The sequence below is a fragment of the Giraffa tippelskirchi genome, chromosome 6 (assembly GCF_054371585.1).
Source record: "Giraffa tippelskirchi isolate mGirTip1 chromosome 6, T2T-mGirTip1v1.2.pri, whole genome shotgun sequence".
NCBI lineage: Eukaryota > Metazoa > Chordata > Mammalia > Artiodactyla > Giraffidae > Giraffa > Giraffa tippelskirchi.
The window spans coordinates 134,319,116-134,339,194 of NC_137280.1; the positions used below are offsets into that span (position 1 = coordinate 134,319,116).

General features: G+C 52.1%; 1 protein-coding gene across 3 annotated transcripts; it reads right to left on the bottom strand.

Moving 5' to 3' along the window:
• Positions 1–5,723: 5,723 nt before the first annotated feature.
• ARSI (arylsulfatase family member I) lies at positions 5,724–19,720 on the bottom strand. Of its 3 annotated transcripts, none has more exons than XM_081495801.1 (4): positions 19,453–19,720; positions 18,233–18,376; positions 11,143–11,282; positions 5,724–7,318 (listed from the first exon to the last, which is right to left on the bottom strand). In XM_081495801.1, exons 2-4 carry the CDS (start codon positions 18,260–18,262, stop codon positions 5,914–5,916), a joined length of 1,575 nt encoding a protein of 524 aa, XP_081351927.1. In that variant the 5' UTR covers positions 18,263–18,376; positions 19,453–19,720; the 3' UTR covers positions 5,724–5,913. The 3 variants fall into 3 exon arrangements, with proteins under 3 accessions (XP_081351927.1, XP_081351926.1, XP_081351925.1); XM_081495800.1 differs by having other exon boundaries at positions 19,052–19,720; XM_081495799.1 differs by lacking the exons at positions 18,233–18,376; positions 19,453–19,720 and having other exon boundaries at positions 11,143–11,675.
• Positions 19,721–20,079: the final 359 nt, after the last annotated feature.

The window sequence follows — 20,079 nt, forward strand, 5'->3', positions numbered from 1 at the left end:
TGCAAACATGAGGCCTCTTTTTAGTTTCTAGAAGTGGCAAAAGGAAGATCTAAAGTGAGACCATGACTACTCCCATCACTGCAGCTTGAACTCAGAATCTCGGACCCTCGCACCTACCTCCTCCATTCAAGCTCCCTTCGTAGCCCTCCATGCCAGCACTTGTCCACAGTGACCACACAATGAAAGGATCCAGGATCCCAACTCTCTTGGGTTTCTAGCCCAGCCCTTCAGAATCTCCAAATCACCTTACTGGTCACCTCACTTAGTAGACACATTATCTGCTTGTTGGTAATCCCCAACCCCAGCAGATCCCTGACACTACAACCCTAGGTCCCCTAGGGCCCCTGGGGAAATCTGGGTACCCGCCAGTTCTGTCCCTTTTCCTGGGCAAGTCAGGAGTGGGAGAGAATGATGGAATTGACGCTGATGCAGCCACTTCTTCCCAGGAGAGAAACAGGAGGGAGGCAGAGAGGAAGGAGGGGAGAAGAGTCAGGGAGGAGGGGGTAAATGACTTAGCCACTAATTGCACCATTACCACCTTCAGAAAAAGGAAAAACCACTCAGTTTTGTTTCTGTGCACAATATGCTTCCTGCTTTGCCACCAACGTTGCAATTCAGAGGCAGAGAAGAGAGGCCTTTGCTCAGGGGCTGCACAGCTGGTGGGTAGTGGGCAGGGCACAGAATATACATCTAAAGGCGAGAGGCAATTGCAAGGGAGCTGAGGAAGGGCTTTACCGCCACCCCCCTATCCCAGACCCGCTAGCCTGTCCCCAGGAGGAGACTGCTTCCACACATGAAAGCACTGGAACCGTCTTTAGCGACCACTGAGGGCACCTGAATCATTGCCCAGAGGAGAGGAGAGGCAGCATTGGGCAGTGGTTAGAGTGACTCCATGACCTACAGACTGTGTGACTGGGGATGAGTATCCTAGCTTCTCTGTGCCTTGATTTCTTAATCTGCAAAATACAGCTAACATTCCCTAGCTCCGAGGCTGTTCTAAGGATTAAATGAGATGAGCACAGTGTCTGACATGCTATAAATGCTCAAAAAATGGGAAATGATTCTTATTAAGAAATTCAAAAGTCACTCCCTCTTCATACTGCTCCCTCTGAATCATGGAAGGACACATCACACATCACTCCAGGTGCCATTCTCTGAGTTCCCACTGGAGCTGAGCTCAGGTTTGAACGTCACCTTGCCTGTCCTGGTTTGCAGCATTCCTGCAGAACAAAGGACTGGGGCAGGAGAACAGGCCCAGTATGTCAGGTACTAACTTAATGCTGCTTTAGAAATTAACAAACAGGACAAAAGGGAATTGTGCCCCAAGGTTGTATTAATGGGGATCTAATGTTCTGAATAAAGGAGGTGATAGTCCAGCTTGGCTTGGAGCTGGCCTGAGCCTCTCCCCTCTCCTCACCCCTTCCTTGCTCCCCTTGAGCCCTTCCTTCTCAGGTATCCGTCTTTCCTCTTCCCTTTTGTCCCTTTTCCAAGTTTCTCTCTCCCTTCCTCTCTTTCTGTCAGTCTCATTTGTTTTCTCCCTCCTCGTGCTGGCCTGGACCCTGTGCACATGGTCCTAGGGGATGGGCAGGACCCAGGCTGTAGGGTCCTGATGTTGCAGAGATGCCTGGAGAGGATGGAGAGGGAGAAAGAAAAAGGAGAAGAGGAAAAGGTCTCCTTGGCAACTCCTTCTTATACACACACAAACACACCTCCGAACTTTCCAGAGCCTCGCACAGGGCTGTGGGCACTGCCTCAGACAGGCAACCTCCATCCTGACTGTAACTGCCACCCTGCCGAGGAGGCCCGACTGCTAATTCACTGCTTCCCCTGTGCCTGAGAGGCTGGTAGCTGTGCTCAGTGGTGGCGGACAGCGAGGAGCCAGCCTTGCTTGCGTGGTGCTGAGTGCACAAGACTCTGATTGCATCAGGGGGACTGTTTCTGCCAGACTCCCCACTCCCCAGGGAAGCAGCAGGCAGGAGAGCCCGCATGTGTGCCCCCCCAGCTGCAACTTGAATGCAGTACACAAGAGCAGGCCTGCCTGCCACAGCTTGGTGGCCAGGGGTGGGTGCCCTGGAGGGTGCTGAGCTTGGATCCTACACGCTAGGACAGGGAACAGGAGCACAGGCTGTAGGCCATGGACCTGGGGAGGGACAAACGGGGAGCAGGGCCAAATTCCTGGGTCACAGCAGTGGGTGACAGCCGACTCACGTGCCACCTTCCAGAGCCCCTACACGAGCTCACATGCACATGCCCGAGTGCCCCAGGGTCCTGCAGGGCCTGGGCAGGCACCATAGAAAACGTGCCATCCACACGGTCCCCGTGAGGCCTGTCCCATTAAGGGCAGTGAGCATGGGGGCAGAATCGGTGGAAAGTGGGCCAAGAGAGCAATGAGCCTACAGAGGGTCTGGGTGGAGAGTGATCTGGTTCGTTAACTGCAGTGAGTAATGCCAGCCTCACACTCAGAAGGGAGAGGAGGCAGGGGTCAGGCCCTGTGCCCTGAGGTGTCCCACAGAGGTGGCACTCCTTGCAGGGGAGAAGGAAGCAGTGAACCAAGAGACAGAGGACAACAGCTACTCAGCCCAGGTTTGCACAGCACAACCTGCGGCTTGAGGACCCAAGTTCAAGTCCTGTCGTTGGCGGTGAGTGCTTATGGCAGTTATTCTTTCCCAATGAGACCTCCGTTTCTTCCTGAGAAATGTAAAGACAAGATGTTCCTTCACTGACTCCAAGGACATGAAAAATAGTTCTTTCCACTTTAGAGCCAAGCCCTGTGCTAAGCACTTTACATATTGCACTATTTTTATACCTCACAACAAATGTCCGTGAGATTGGTACAATCATCGCCTGCTTTGCAGAGATCTGGCAAGACCTACTAGTCGAGGGTCTGTTTGACTTCAGCACCCCTGCCCTGATTGTAGGACTCCACTAGGGCTGGACGGGCCCAGAGTCAGCCCTGTCCCCTTACGGACAGGGGACTAAGGCCCAGAGAGAGGAAGCTGCCCTCATGCAGTCGCCGAAGTCAGGGGCTGCCAGGATGACAATCCAGAACACCTGACTCCCACCACAGTGCTCCTTCCCGAATCCTCTGCCCACCTCTTTCCTGCAGTCAGGGCTACTTGACTAGGTCCCAAGGTGCCCAATAGGCACCAACAGAAAGGAGGACATGGTGCCAAGGCCCCGCAGCGTACCTGCCCAGAGCCCTGCTCCTCCAGCCAGGTTGGGGTTCTCTCCTGGTTCCCAGGGGCCTGGTCATCCCTACCCAGGATGCCTTGGACAGGTTGCAGCTCGGACAGGGCTGCCCCTGGCTCTAACCCATCTGGCCGGCAGATCTGTGGCTGTTTGGTCCAGTCCAGGGGAAAAGAGGCAGCCTGTCTGGCATCTCCGGGCCCCACTCCCCCCAGATCTATGACCAGGGGCCAGAGCTGCCTCTGGTCTGCCCACCCTTCTACCCCTCCCCACCATAGGTGCTGCAAGCATCTGCCTGGGAATGTCATTCAGAGGCCTGACGCAGAGTCCAGACCCAGGTGCCCTGGCTGCAGGGGAAGGTAGGAGCCATAGGCTGTGGGAGGAAGGGGACCGGGCAACATGCTCCTCGCTGGGCAGAGCAGAAGCCATGGCAAGCAGGTTGAGCCTCTCATCACATTGTCCTGAGCCCCGAGTTGCTCCTTATCCTGAGACCCTTCACCAGTCCCAGGCCCCAGCCAGCTACCAGCACCCTGGTTAGCTAGGCTTGGGGTCTGCTGGGCCATGGATAGGGTCACAGGCTGAACTTGAGTGGAGCTCCTGGCCTGTTTGCTGGTTTCTGGGTTGGGCAGGAGACTGAGGCTGATGAGCTCTAGGCTGGGTTGAAGATGAGATCGGGCCTCCTTCTCAGGGCAGTAGGAGTGGGCACCAGCCCCAAGGCCCCCGTCCCAGGTGGGCTCTCCATGTTTAGGGCCCAGTGGGCCACAGAGGGGATGCCTTGGTGCCTAGGAACAAGCAGAAATAGGCCTTTTATGGTCTTACACTTGTGGCCCCCAAAGGCAGAGAAGTAGGGCTGGCTGAAGCTGGAGGCGGAGCCGCTCAGACAGAGCCAACTCAGCACACACAAGAGAGGCCTCTGCTCAGCTGGTGTGAGCCTGGGGTGGCAGGGGAGTCCTGGCTCCATACCACTCTGAAAGGGCCCAGCCTGTACAACTGGGACAAGGGTCCTGCAGAGCTGCAATACCTCAGGTAAGCGGCAGACCGTAGATGAGCCAGTCCCGGGGTATGCTGGACCTGGGACTGCAGAGTTCCCCTCCAGAGCAGGCAGAAACGCTGAGGGTGGCTGGAACCCAGAAGCCTCAGCTGGTCGTGGCCCCTGTCTCATCACGACCCAGGCATTGACGTTCTGGAGACAGAGAAGGGTTCTGGTTGAGGGAAGCCAGAATAGGGAAACGAGAGCAGGGTTGGAGGGAAGGGGCCCAGAACATGGAGGTCACCTCCACTGTGCAGCCCCAGCCAGACTGTCACTCCTGGGCTCAGCCACATTCTTCAGTAGGACTGCCGCTCTGCCACCAAGTCTTGAAACCCCTCACTGCACCGCACCCACCCCACCCCGCCCCACCCCACCCGTCCCGCTCATCCACATGCTGACGAGTCCTAACAGTCCTCCTTTGCCAGAGACAAAAATAACTATTTTCAAAATTCACAGCAGGGCTTTCGCCTACACACGCTGCACGGACTGGAAGCTGAAGGGAGATATGCAGAACGCAGTGTGCGGACAGAGGCCGCTACCCAGCCAGAGAGCCCTGAAACCCCCACGCCCTCCTCCCCACCGCCCAGTCCGTGTCCCTCAACATACACACACGCCCAGTGGTGCCCAGAACACCTAGGGGGAGGGCTCTCAGTCCATTCACTGTACATGGAGACAGTGAGGCCCAGAGGGGTCCCGAGGCCACACAGAGGATCTGGGGCAAGACTGGGCCAGAACCCACATGTTCTTTCCCCCAGACCATACTCAGGATCAATGGTGAGCTCACACCTGGCCCAGGACGCACGTGCACACACCCACACAAGCTCACAACAGCACTGCAGCCCTTGCTTCTGTGTTCCTGCGTTTTAATCGAGTTCACGGGTTCCTCTACAACCATTACTGCGGCCGGTCCTCTACAGGCCTGTGAGGTAGGCAGAGCCAGGGCTAGCATCCCCTTGTGTAGGTGTGGAATTCGAGGCCCAGGGAAGAGGGCTGGGCCCAAGGTCAGAGCAGAACCCAGATGTTCTGATGGTTGGCGTGGGGCTCTTTGCACCGCTGTTTCCACTACTTTTGATCCTGTAGCAGCTCACAGCCAGGCCCAGTTCTCCCCTTCCCTCCCAGGAAGGGGAGCTCACCACCACCAGTCTGTCCCTAGGACTGGCCCAGGCCTTGTGAGGATCCAGGAAGGTCCCAGGTCCCTGCACCTCCAACCTCAGCACTCAGGGGATAGCTTCAGACAGAGGTCAGATCATCATGCCTCAGCTCGGGTCCAGGCCTGGAACTGCCTTCGGGTGGCCCCTCACCCAGGAAGTACCACAAAGGTCCAGGGTTCAAGAGCAAGGCCTTAAGTGAGCTAGGTGGTGACTAAGTTGGTAGGAACTTCACCGTGGTCCCAGGCACCAGATCCACACCACAGAGCAACAAAGTCATTAGAGCTCATTCTCCAGATGAGGAAAATGAGGCTCAGAGAGCTCGTGCAGGTCACCCAAGGTCACAGAGCAAGTCAACAGAGAGGCAGGACTGGGACCCTGGGCATCCCAGTCTTGTTTATTCTTCCCCAGGCCCCAAACCAAGCTACCCACCCTTCAACTGAGAGACTCTATGGCCCCCATTTCCCTGAAGAGGAGGACTTGACCAGAAGCTCTTCCCTGGTGAGGAACAGGGCCAGCTTGCCTGGGGAAGTATCTCAGCCCTGCCCATCAGATCCGATGGGACATCATTCTGGTGTTGAGTTTACGGAAAAAGGATCTCAGCTTGCAAATCTTGCATTTTTTCTTGCGTCGCCCCCTGGACTGGCTTCGAGCCCTGCCTTCCTCCTCCTCTTCATCTTCTTCCTCATCACTGGCCCAAGGACCCCATGCACCCCCATTAAAGTCAGGATGGGCCCGGGGATTCTCAGCTGGGTATCGCACAGGGATAGCTGTGCGGTTATAGTCCACCAAGCGGGCCAACAGGGCTCGGACCACATCCGGCCGCTGGCCAGCGAGGTCCTCCCGTTCGTAGGGGTCAGCACTGATGTTGAACAGCCACACGGCCTGGCGGGCACTGGCCATCCGCTCCAGGTTCCACCAACTGCCAGGGAAGGCGGCCAGTGTCTGGGGTGGGATCCAGTCGCCGTAGCCGGGGTCTCCTGTCAGCAGCTTCCACTCGCCCACACGGATGGCGGCCTGCACGGCAGTATTCCAGATGCCGAAGCCGCCCTCCAGGGAGCCGTGCCGGGCATGGTTGTAGAGTGGGTCAATGTTGTGCAGAATCTCCGTGCGCGGTGAGGCCCGGCCCTCGCTGATGGCTGGCCACACGTCATAGCCATCCAGCCCATCAGCTGCCGAGGCAGTGCCCCCTGCCAGAGCCACCAGGGTCGGGTACCAGTCAGTGATGTGCACCAGTGCCCGGCTTGTCCGTCGCTTTCTCTTGAGCAGGGGGCTGTGGACAAAGCCCAGGCCCCGCACACCCCCTTCCCAGTAAGTGCCCTTGCGTCCTCGCAGCGGCCAGTTGCTGCCCCCCGAGAAGGTCTGGCCGCCGTTGTCACTGGAGAAGATGATGACACTGTTGTTGTAGAAACCATGGCGCTTGAGGGCCCAGGTGATGTTGCGCACGGCCTCATCCATGCAGGTCACCATGGCCGCGTACTTCCTCCGTGCCACATTGCCCATGGTGCGGTAGCGGTACAGGTACTCGCGCGGGGACTGCAGAGGCGTGTGGACCGCCTGGAAGGCCACATAGAGGAAGAGGGGCCGCTGGGGACTGTGGCTGGCTAGGATGTGGCTGACGCGCTGGGCGTACAGCAGAGTGGAGTACTGGCCGCTGAGCCCCCAGGCCACACTCTCACCCTCGTGCAGGTCGAAGCCGCACACCCCAGGGCCGTCGCAGTTGTCATAGGTATAGTAGTCCACGTTGCCTGTGAGAGAGCCCAGGAAGGTGTCAAAGCCCCGGCGTGTGGGCAGGCACTCCTTCCGGTAGAAGCCCAGGTGCCACTTGCCCACCATATGGGTAGAGTAGCCCAGCTCCTGAAGCTTCTGGGGCAGTGTCACCTGGTCCAGGGGCAGGCAGTTGGGCTGCCGAGGGCGGATGATGGAGTGCTGAAGTCCTGTGTGGATCTGGTATCTGGCGGGAAGAGGGGAGGACACAGAAATCACTGGTGAGCCAGAAACCACTGTTCTGGCTCCCCAACCCCCAACACTCACTCTGAGGTGGGCTCTGGTCCCAGCACTACCAGCAAGAAAAATAAAGTAACCAGTGCTGTGCTTAGTTGCTCAGTCATGTCTGACTCTTTGCAACTCCATGCACTGTAGCTTGCCAGGCTCCTCTGTCCATGGGGATTCTCCAGGCAAGAATACTGGAATGGGTTGCCATGCCCTCCTCCAGGGGATCTCCCCAACCCAGGAATCAAACCCAGGTCTCTTGCATTGCAGGTGGATTCTTTACCAACTGAGCCACCAGGGAAGCCCAACAATACCGGGATGGGTAGCCTATTCCTTCTCCAGGGGATCTTCCCAACCCAGGAATTGAACTGGGGTCTCCTGCATTGCAGGTGGATTCTTTGCCAGCTGAGCTACCAGGGAAGCCCAGTAGGTGTTATCAAATGTGCCCAGCACTTCAAATGCATTAGCTCACTGAACCCTCAAAGTCAACTGAAGCAGGTATTTGTCATCTTACAGATGAGGAGGTTGGAGCCCAGAGTGGTTAAGCCACTCAAGCAGTATCACACAGCTAGGAAGTTGGGGAGTTAAGAGTTGAACCCAGGCTAATCATGACAACAACAATTACAAAGGCTGATGCCAAGCACTTGTTGTATGCACAGTATTGCGGTGCTACGCCCTTTATAGGAAATATCTCACTAAATCCTCACTTTAACCTAGGAGGTACCTATTGTTATTATTATTCCCATCTCCCAAATAAGAAAACGGAGGCTCAGTAAATTAAATCATTTAACCAGTGAGTCACACAATTAGTAATTAGAATTGGGATTTGTATCCCCAACAGTTTGACTCCATATTTCAGAGTCCCTATATTCTAAGCTACTAACTTGTCATGGGGTCTAGAGCAAGTTCTACTCTCCCAATAAAATTCCTATTCACTCTTAAAAGTCCAGCCCAAATGTTACCATCACTATAAAGTTTCTCACTCTAAGAATGAGCCACTTTTGCTTCTGGGTTCTCACAGCATTTAGTACAAACCTTCACTGGTCCAACGTGGCCATGGGATTCTACTTGGCTGTACATACATGTTCTTGGGCCCAGTGATATTTAATGAGACTGCCCCTTACTCCTCTTTGTATTCCTAGTGCTCCGAGATGTTTCAAGGACACTCAATTACTTATGAAATGAATGAATGAAGAATGACACTCAAAGGATTTTAGAACCAGAAGGGACTCCAATCATTTTCTAGTTTATTCATCTCAACTTAAAAAGAAATTAAGGTTCAGAGGAAGGGAAAGACTTTGCTTAAGTTTACTCAGTGGTCTGCAGCAGAGCCAGGACTTGAACATAAAGCCAATCAGAGTCCCTAATCACAGACCCTTTTCTGGTAAATTAGGCTGCCACTTCTTTCCTCCATGGAGGCCCAAGTTAGCTCATGTGAGGAGTGAGCTGGTTGGAATGGGACACGTGTAAAAACCTTCCAGCTCCCAAATGTTATGAGACCAGTTCTCAGGTGCCTGCCTGCAAGTTTATGTGGCCCCGAGATCCAGGTCACTCACACAGGCTAACGCCCTGAGGCAGGAGCAAACGGTGAGCAGCACTCTTCATTCCCCATTTATTCATTTCTATCCCATTTCTTCTTCTGTGATTAAGGCACCCAAGTTATCTGCTTAGAGTGTCGCCTTCACTCAAACTCACAAGCCCCAGACTAAGTAGGAAGCCTGGAACTTCACAAGTGTATTAGAACTCCACACCTTTTTCTCACTGCCAGGCATCCAAGTTAAGCCAGTCATGACCTAAATTCCTGATACCTTTAAGCCGGGCACTGGGGTACATTTTTCTGTTTTGGTTTCCTTATCTTAAAGCTGTTTTGGTTGTTAGCTATCATTAGCTACTACTGCCATTTTTAACACTTTCGGCTGCACACACTATTTCACTTACTTTGCCTAAGTAACCTACAGTGAAGACTTATTACCTCCATTCCACTGATGATAAAATTGAGGCTCCCAAGAGTGCAGCAACAGGTCCAAGTTCAAGATGGCTGGCAAGCAGGAACACTGAGCTTTGAGCCCAGGTCTCTGTAACTCACACTCAAAACCTCTCAGTGATGTGGCCTCTGCAGACCCTGGGTCAACCTAATGAATGATTAGATTTGATACAAGAAGTACCCAAGGGCCCCGAGTGGCAGCGGGCCTCTTTTTTGCAGGGGTTGGACACTATAGAACCCTGCTTGGTAAAGTGGGTAGGCCAGCTAAGAGTCACTGTAGTCTGTCTGCAAGTGAGTAACATGGGAAACTGGCTCTCTCCAGCTTTACCAAACACGACTGGATGCACTAGCAAACACTAATGAGAGTAGTCAGCATCAGTCAGATGGAGCCAGCTAGCTGCAGGGGGCGGAGGGCAGACGCTGACGGGCCATGCTCAGCTAACTCTGCAGATGGGGGGGCGGGGAGGTGGCAGGGCCAGAACGCTGCCCTGCATGCTGCTCATTCCCCTGCTTAAACCAAAAGTCATATCTTGGAGAGAAATACTAACTTGTGCATCACTCTTGTGAATGCAGATTGCTCCTCCTTCTTCTGGAGGCCAGCTAACATTTGGTCTTTACTGTAGGCCCTCACCCCCAACTCATACACTCGCGCCCCTTCCTCTTTCCAGTTCTCTCTCTCAGTTCCTAGAGCTAAATGCTAAGTTCCAGACTGAAGAAAAGGCACCTATTTGATTCCCAGCTCCAGGGCCCCTCTAAGCACCTGGCTTCTCAGCCTTCTCTCCTACCCATCCCGAAGCTGGGCACAGGCACCGAATTTGGCCCTCCCTCCCTGACTCTGTGACTCAGTTTCTCCCATCCAAGAAACAGGAAGACTATGGCTCTGGTTTCTGAGATCACGCTAGTGGTTTCTAGATGGAATTTGGGAGAAAGCACGCCTTGGACCCCATCCAAGGAGGATTAGCTTCAGCCTTGCCAAAAGATTTTCTCCTAAGTGGCCAGAGTTTGCCTTCCACACCCCCACCTCCTGTTTCCCTGCTCTATTAATCCTGTAATCCTACCACCTTGCCTGTGGACAACTCCTTATGGAGAAAGCAGCACGTCGCCTTGGGGCTCCCAGCCAACTTGGGAGGATTTTGCAGATGAAAAAACAGAGGCTTTGAGAAATGAAGTAACTAGCCGAAGGCTACACAGGTCAGGCATCCTGTGTGTGCCTTTCTCCTCTACCTATCCATTCCTTGGCTTCCTCCCAATGTCATCATTAAACAATTTGGAGACCTTAATCCTTCCAGTGACATAGAGGCTGCCATTTATTGATAACCAAGCAGCCTATATGCAACTGGTTCCATCCTCACCACTCTTCTTCAAGATTAAAAACTGTTCTTCACCCCATTTTATGGACAAAAAAACTGAGGCTTGGAGAAGTCACATGCGGTGCTCAGGGCCTCAAGGTATGTAAATACTAATAGAAGCAATATTCAAACCTAGATGTCAGAGGCTTCCATGTTCCTCTAACAAAGAGATGATCAGATGTCTCCTTCACATGGTGTGGAGTCTGAATGTCCTAGAACATCAGAAAGAGAAGACCCCCAAAGATGATCCAACCCTTTCAGTGGGTTGGTAGGGAGACCAAGGCCCGGAAAGGGCAAAGGTCTTTCCTAATGATCACATAGCCAACTACAGACAGAATTGGCTGTGACCCGGGGCTTCCCAGCTCCCAGTGGGGTTAATGTCAGTACAAGTGAAACCTACAGCTGGGTTTATTTGGGGCTTGGACCAGCATCAGTGGCTTGGGTCATGCTTACCTGCCAGTGAGAAGTTGGCTCCGTGAAGGCGTGCAGATGGGCTGGATATAATAATTCTCCAACTTGACACCCTCGGCTGCCAGGCGGTCCAGCGTGGGGGTTTCAATATCTGAGCCATGGTAGCCCACGTCGTGGTAGCCCTGGTCGTCGGTGAGGATGAATATGATGTGAGGAGGCTGCGGTGGAGCAGCCGAGGGGTGCTCCACGCCTGCCTCCGCGGGCGCGTCGGCCACCAAGCTCGGCTTGGCCCAGTCCCAGGACAGGTAGCCGAAGCCGAGCAGGCTGACCAAAGAGAAGCCGGTGAGGGCGTGCATCGCCATGCCGGCTCGTGCGTCCCGGCGCGCAGGGCTCCCAGGGCCTCACCGCCTCGCGCGCCCAGGGCGCACGGCCCGCACGCCCGCCGGCCGGCTGGCCGGGACGCTGCTAGAGCGCTCAGCGTCCCGGGGGGCGACCCAGCGGCCGGTCCAGGACTGGCTGGACGATGAGGCCGAACCTGCGCGGCCGCAGCGGGGCGCTCTGAGGAGGTCAGGCCCGCGACCAGCAGCCTCCAGCCGCCCCAGCGCCCGCCCTGCGCCGCTCGTGTCCCTCTCCCCTAGTTCAGCCAGGCCAGCCTGAGACACGGTGTGGCAGCTTCTAAAAAGTGCTCTCGACCATCCTCTGACTCCCCTCTTCTTTCTAGCCCTTGATTTCTCCCGCCTCCTAATTTCTCTCGCCTCTGCTTTCCCTTTCTCCTCCTCCCGACCCTCCAGCCCCCGGCCCGGCCTCTCGCCCCGCCCGGAGTCGGGAGAACTGTCGGCTCTTCTTAGGGAGGTGGGCAGGACCCCAGAGGAGAAGGGGAGGGAGGCATGGGTTGGGCGGGTCTGTGGGGGACACCGCGGGAGAGAATGAGAAAAAGTTGTAACATCTGCCGGGGCCGAGCCCCAGGTGGAGGGGCGGGGCGTCCAGCGGCGGCTCCGCCCCCGGGCGGGAAGCCCAGGCCGCCCTCTGGCTCCAGCCTCCGCCCTGGCCCAGACTGGGGAGAGGAGGGAGGGGGGCTCCTTGGAATTCGATGGAATAGCTCTGGAATGGCCTGGTCAGACATTCCTCGATCATAGAGTCTTAGCTTCCGAGCGCCAGTCCTGGAAGGGATGCGCATCATTTTCTATTCCAACCCGGTCATTCCACCACTGGAGACACTGAGGCCTGGACATGGCCGGAAACTCGTCTAAATCACAAACAAATTGGTGGCTTCTTCCCCCAGGCTCACAGTGGCTGTCTGAAGTAGCAGTAGAGACAGCAGTGGAGAATAGGGAAGGCTTTGCCACTTACCAGAAATCGGGAAACTAGGTACTGGCCTTGCAGGCTTACCTCTCTCCTCAACCTCTCCCCCTCCTCATTCTTCGGTTGACAGCTAGACTGGCAGTGCTAGTATCCAGAGGACAGAAGCTGTTGTACACATCTCCTTATCCCCAGGCTCCAGAAGCTCCATCAGTACGGGTATCGCTGGGATGAACAGATGAATGGGCCTCGAGGGTCACCCAGGCCAACACCCACTCAAGAAAATCTCTGTACCAGGGAAGGCAAGCTTGGGGGACTCCTGGGCCAGGCAAGTATCACACATGAGTCAAGCAGAGAGGCTGCTGTGTTGCCAGAGGAAAGCAGGGGCTGCATGGGGCAAAGGACCTCAGCCTTGAGTCCAGCTGACCTTCGTTATGCAAGAATGTGGACCACTGTTTCCAGATCTTCTGATTTTCCAAGAACACCCAAATCTAGATTGTTATGAGAAATATTCTGATTGTTAAGAGCTAACAGCTCGTTTAAAGCCAAATCAAAGCACTGTACAGGCCAAATCAAACCTATCAGGAGGGATTGCCCTGGTGGTCCAATGGTTGGGAGCCTGCCCATGCAGGGAACATGGGTTCAAACCCTTGCCCAGGAACTAAGATCCCACATGCTGTAGGAAAACTAAGCCCATGTGCCACAACTAATGAGCCTGTGCTCTAGAGCCCACAAGCTGCAAGAAGAGAAGCCTCCACAATTAAAAGCCCAGGCACCACAAAGAAGAGTAGCACCCGCTTGCTGCAACTAGAGAAAACCTGGGAACAGCAACAAATACCCAGTACAGTCAGAAATAATTAATTAATTATTTAAAAAAGAGAAAGAAAAGATTTGCATACTGCTGTCTAAAGCTACTTCCAGCTCTTCAAGGACTGGCTCCCATCAGTTAAAAAAAAAAAAGTATCAGGAATATTTTAGGCCATCGGGTGCCTGTTTGCAACTTCCACTCTGCATCATTGTTTTCCAGATTTTAAACGAGGCTGTATTTTTTAATGGGAGAACTGAATTAAACAAAACTAGTTAGTGGTTGGTTTTTTTTTTTCAGTTTTACTACTGGAACTTGAGTCTTTAATATGCTGATCTCCAAAAGCTGTATTTCCCAATTGTGTGTAACCAAGGACCCTCTTTTTCACAGAGCTCCTCTAAGAGCCAGTGTTTTAGGAAATTTGACATACAAACATTGCCCAGGTGGGTCTTCTCTCCCAGCATCTTTCTCCTGCCAATATTCTGCCGTGATCCCTTCCCTTTTCTTTAAAACCACTGTGTGTGGGGAAAGAAACCAGACCTCCAAAATAGCAGCCCAAAGTGAATCTGCATTTCGAAATGAGGGCTGCGTGGGGCTGGCCACTCCTGTTTGCTCAAAGCCCCATATTTAGGATGACCAGATTTATCAGAAGGGAAAACTGAGCCTGTTGTTCTGGCAGAAGAAATGTTGAGGACAGACAGGAAAAATACAGCCTCTTGAGGGGAATGCTGCTAAAATGGTGCTTCTGGAGGCTTCAGCCTGAGGCTGTCCAGGATGTCAAAGTGGGACAAGTCACAGGAGGTCAGATGGACTTGAGTTTTGCATTCTTTGCATTGTCTGTCCCAGACCTGGGTTCTTGGTTCCTGAACTGACCAAATTCCTCCTGAGAAATGGCACGAGGAGAAACAGCAAGGGGGATGGGGTGGAGATGCAACCTTGAAGATACAGATCCAGGGAGGCCAGCTCACAGGCTGCGGATCTCCGTGGGGTTGCCATAGGGACAAGACAAGCAGAATTTCTGAGGGTTCAAGACCATGGACTCTGATATCACACTGCTTGTGTTCAAATCCTGACACTTATTTGTGGTTAGGCCTTGGGCGAATTACTTGGCCTCCCTCAGCCTCAATTTCTTCATCTATAAAATGGGATGATAATATAAACACAATACAACACAGTGCTCAGTAAATGCCTAGCACACAGTAAGCACTCGATGAATGTCAGTTGTTCTGATGATTGTTCTCTGTGCTTCTGAGAGAAAAGATTGAGTCCTGTGGGTGCAAGTTACTGGAAAACAGATTTCAGGCCAATTTAAGGGATTACTTTTGTGGGAAATCTGGCAGCTTGCTTAATAAAAGGATGGCAGTGATGGGTGAGTCACCTTGTGAAGAGGAGTGGGTGGACTCTTGTTCCCCAATATTCACATTTCTTTTAAGAGTCCCTTAGTAATCACTGAAACCCACAGTGGCTTCAGAGGGTTCCATCCTTGCCTCTGATATTCTAGAGAAATAAACCCTGACCCTCAAACTCTTCCTTTAATGCCATTATACAACTGGTTCAGGGTGCAACATTGAAACTAGACATTTCTAAAGGCTCAGGGATGACAAGGGGGGAGCTAAATACACCGAGTAATGTGAATTCAGGTCATGCCGCTTTCAGGAGGTGGCTCACTCCTCCCTTTGTGTTCTCTACCATGTGCCTACCTGCCCTCTTCCCTAGGACAATGTCCATCAGCCCTACCCCCATCCAGGTAGACTCTCAAGAACTCCAAGATGTCTCAAGTTCAGACCCAGGAAGTGAGGCTCAGAGGAACACAAGTTCCCTCTCCAGCTAAACCAGCCTTTGCAGTTTCTAGTTGAGAAGATAAGATGATTGACAGTAGAAATATTCACAGGGGAAATTTGTTCCCCCATTCCCATAGGAGCGCACCTACCCCATCAACCCCAAAGGAGAGCTATGAAAACCCTACCAGAAGCCTAACACCCGCACACAAAATGCAGATCAGATGTGGCAGGGGTGTAGTGGCATTACTTGTGTCGGAGATTTCCATTGATAAAATCAGGCTTCGAAAAGCTCTGAGCTCCTCATTACTGGAACCATGCAACAGGAGGGGAAAGTGCCCGTCTGTCCAGGAGGTAATAGGAAAGATTCCTGAACTAAAATGGGGAGCAAAACTGAAGGACTTTGGAAGTTCTTTCCAATTTGAAATCGTTATATTTCTAACTCTTTGTCCCCGGAAAATTTAGGATGTCAAGATATAAAGGTGAAAAACAGGTGAGTCTTTTTTTGTGGCTTTGTCTTTCTTTGCTGTGCGTGGTATGTGTGTGTGCACTTATGTAGGGGTGTGTGTATGTGCGTAGGTGTGTGTGTGTATTACTGCAGGGGGGATGTATGTGTGTGTGTAGGTGTGTATGTTATGTTTAGCCATCTTTGAACTAAAATTACCTTAGTACAGATATTATTTCCTTCTGATTTAATTACTTTGGCAAAGATCTTATGCACAGATTATGCATGCTGTAATCCTCTGGAACTCAGTTTGTCTATGCTGGACCAAATCAAGGATCTAAAAGAAAACATAGAAGGCCTCTGGACAGACAAAAATGTCACAGAGTTCAACCCTTTAACTTAGAGCAGAGCTCCTCAGGCCTTCCTCACTCCAAGCCTGCTGACTCTTACTTTACACACAATTCTTACAGGGCTAATGATTTCATGTGTCAGCCCAAGTATATTGGGAGCAGCTCAGAGGGAATATATAAGAAGGTGGCAAGAGGCACCTGCCTGTTCCATAGTAATACAGTTTCATAGTGAAAATATTAAGGAGAAATAAAGGAATACACATAAAATCAGCCTGATAAATTCCACAAGCCTGAGAGTTTGGAGCCATTTGATGCAGAAACAAAGAGCCATATCCACCCAAACAGAATCAAGGGCATCACCAAATCACAGCTGAGCACAGAAGTAATGATGGGTTGTCCTCCAGAGTGTCAATCCTGTTCAGGATCCTCTTTTTAAGAAAGCTAGGGAAGGCATCAACTATTTTTTCCCATCCAAAATGGTTACTATGACAAGTTCATGGTATAAGCTCAGCTTCAGTTTGTAGAGGATCCTCCCGGAGATTGCAGGCTCAGGAGGCATCGCGTTCTGTAGTGGTTCCATGGTGATGAGGGTGCTGCCCAGCTGTGATGCTGGAGGTCAGGCTCAGCAACTAGGGGCCAGTCCAGCTCATCCACTTCCTGCCTCCTCTTCGCAACTCTCAGAGGCCAGCATTATGATCCCTGCTCTTCGAGCCCCATAAGCCTCTGTAGCTTGAGAGGGTGCGTGGCACTTGGCCAAGAAGCACACCAGTGGGAGCATAGAATTCCACTCCAGGGGCCGTTTCTGATAGTTAGGCTATATCCTCCTACTGAGGAGAAAAGACCTCCACAGGAGAAAATTCCATAGGTGCCCTTGTTTGCATTGTTCAGTGACCACTGGCTCTTGCTTTAACCCCTATGCTGTCAACTAGGGCATCATTAACTATAATTCATTAGTGATTAATGGTAAGGTCAGAGGTGTCTAAAAAAAACAAGCTGGCTGCCATAGGAAAATGTATTGCCAGGGCCCCAGTGAAGTGTGTGTGTAAGGAGTTCAGGTAGAGAGAGACCAGCCTGCCCATGTGAGCCAGTCTCCCCATTGGGCAGGCTGAGGGGCAGCTAAGGCCTGGCTCTTGCTGGATATCACTGTATTGGGGCAAAATGGTTCTGGGAGGAAAAGTGCTTTCCTCCTTCATGCTAGGGCACCCCCTTTAGCATTTCCAGGGGAGGCACATTCCCCCAACCCCTGCTTCCAGGACCTCCTGGCGGTCTCGCTGAGCACCCCTTGCCTGTCAGGATCCTGTGTTAGACATCTGAGCCTGGAGTGGCAAGAGCCCATGCACCCAAAGCCCCTTGCTTTTAACCCTTCACGGGGCCCCAGCCCAGGGCATTTCAATGGCTCCTTTCTCTGGCGCTCAATGAAACATTCTTCCGAACAGATTATTGAAAGCAGAGCTCTGGGTACACAATGGGCGCTCTGTGCTCACAGTTGCTGCCCAATCTGTTTGCCCAGCCCGACTGTGGCCTTGCCTCTCCGCACACTCCCCACCCTCCACCCACCCGACCCCGGCCCCACCTCGAGGCCAGCTCAAAGGGAGGCCGTATGAAAGGACTTGTTCTCCGCCTTCTCAGAAGTTCCCGCCGTGGCATCTGCCAGCTTGGGGAGAAATTAGTCTAATGGGTCCCAGGTCTGCCTCCAGCCCATCCATCGATCTATCTGGGGTTCCTCCCACTTTAATGTCCAGAGGCTTCTGTCCTCACTGATCAGCTGAAGTTTCTCTTTCTCTCACATACACACACAGATATGCACATGTGCACACACATATGCACACACCAGATGGGACTTTCAAAGAAAGAGGTGAAGTCTCAGAGAATCAGACAGAGACTGGGGGCCACTGAGACCCAGTCAAATTGGGGGGTTCCTGAAACAGAGGGTGCCAGGCTGCCCAGCAGCACTGCCGCCCCCTCCTCCCACCCTAGGGCTCCACGTTCCTTGCAGGTTCAGGAAAGGCAAGAGCATTCGGGTTAAAGGTAAGATGCCGGAGCCAGATTGCCTGTGTTCCAGCCCAGCACTGCCATTTGCTAGCTGTGTGACTTAGTTATGTGAGTTAACCTCTCAGTACCCCAATTTTCTTATGTGTAAAATGGAAATAATAATAGTACTCACCTCATAAGGCTGTTGTCAGGATTATAACAGACAAGGCAAGTGAAACTCTTAGCACAGTGCCTGGTGCATAATAAGCTCTCGAGAATGGATGGCTATTGTTGTTGTTGTTATTATACTTCGATTCTAATGTCATTATATTTAGAGTCTATTCCTACAAATGTACAGCCTCAGGGACAAAAATCCACATTTTCTCCAGGTCAAGTCATTCCTCTCCTCCAAAACGTTCAATGGCTACCCACTGGCTGCAGTAAAAAAAAAAAAAAAAATCCAGCCCCTTGGTCCAGCACTTACGGGGAGAACTTTGATTTCCTCCTTCATCATAGGCACTGGATACTTGGAAGGTAAATGAGTACCATCACCATATTTCAGTTGTCATCATCTATTGTACTCCTTGGAGAAACTGGCTTTTAGCACAAATTTATAAGGAGACTCTGCCTGGGGGAAAAAAAACCTCTAAATGATTACCAAATTGAAGTTTAGAAGTTATAATAATAGCTTGCGTTCATTAAACCTCTACTATGTGCCTGGTACCATGCATGACACTTTACATCCATTATCTCACAATTCTCATGCAGTCCTGTGATGTAGGTAAAATTATTATCATCATCTTGGAGAAACTTGAGAAGTGAAGAAACTTGAGAAGTAAAGAAAGAGTGGCTCAGACAGTAAAGAATCCTCCTGCAATGCAGGAGACCTGGGTTCTATCCCTGTGTAGGGAAGATCCTCTGGAGGAGGGCATGGCAACCCACTCAGGTATTCTTGCCTGGAGAATCCCATGGACAGAAGAGCCTGGCGGGCTACCGTCCATGGGGTCACAAAGAGCCGGACACGACTGAGCAACTAAGCACAGCACAGCGCACGTCTTTTGCTCAGGGTCACACAGCTGGGAAGTGTCAGCGCCAGGATTTGAAGCTAGGTTTAAAATCTAACAACTGCTATCCATTCTCCCTCCCGTTCAGGACACCAGGCCTATCTATAGTGTCTTCCCTACCATTTTCCCCTTTGCACTTGAGTGGTTAAAAGCCACCTCTCCCAGTTTACTGGAATGCTCTGGAGGTCCCAAGGGCTCTGGGAGGTCTGAATGGGCCTGAAAATGTCACAGATACATACTCTAGGAATCTCCCTCACACCAGCATCCTAGGTGGGTCTGGCTCCTGAAGGACTTCACCCCTCAGGCCTCGAGGGGGGATGGAAACCACCTGGCAAGGCTGCTCTCAGGCCTGTTCCCTGCCCTCAAATCCCCATCTTTGAGGCCCCACTGCCAGCTTCAGTAGCTTCAGGATGTCCCAAAGCCCTTCAAGGCACAGGCTCCCCTGGCCGTCTATCTTCTCAGACCCAGATGTCACCTGTCAGCTCTGCTTCCCTGTGAAACAAGAGTCAGCCTCTCAGGGCAGCAATCTTGCTGGGCTTTTTCTTTTCGGGGACAGCACAGCACAGCCCCCGCTGCCTCTTGGCCTCGGCTAGACAGCTCCAAGGCAAGAATGCTCACTAATGACAGGGACAAGGCTTGCCTCTGTTCCCATGGCAACTGCTGCGCTCTACTTAGTCAATCACTTTTTGAAGCTCCTGCTGGTGTGAAGTTATTTTGCAAAGAAATGCTTAACTCTTATCCAGGAACTCTGCTTTGGGTCTTCAGATCCTTCCAGGTCCCTTATAAAGTTGATTTTCTCTTTCCTCCTTTTGTTGAAGTCCTTTCATCTTTAAAGCTCAGCTTCAAATCCCACCTTTTCTAAGAGACCTTTCCAGATCCCCACACCCCTCCCTTCCCCATGTGGAGTCAATCTCTTGCTCCCCACACTCCCCTGGGGCGTGTTTATGGCTTTATTAGATCACAGCCTGCCTGTTTCACAGTTATTTATGTGTCTCCTTCTGAGCCCCTGGTGAGTGATCAGCCCATAGTAGGTGCTAAACAAACATTTGTTTGAATTTATTTGAATTTCCCTTTCAGGGTTTTTAAAAAATTACTATTATTAACAGTACAGGCCATTACTTAATAATCCCTTATGCTTATAAAATTATTTACAGTTTATATATAGCTTCATGCTTGAGGGCACTGCTTTAAACCCCAGCCCCACCCTTACTAGCTAGCTGTGTGACAGCATACAAACCTTGGAACAGCTCTCAACCATCAGTAAAAT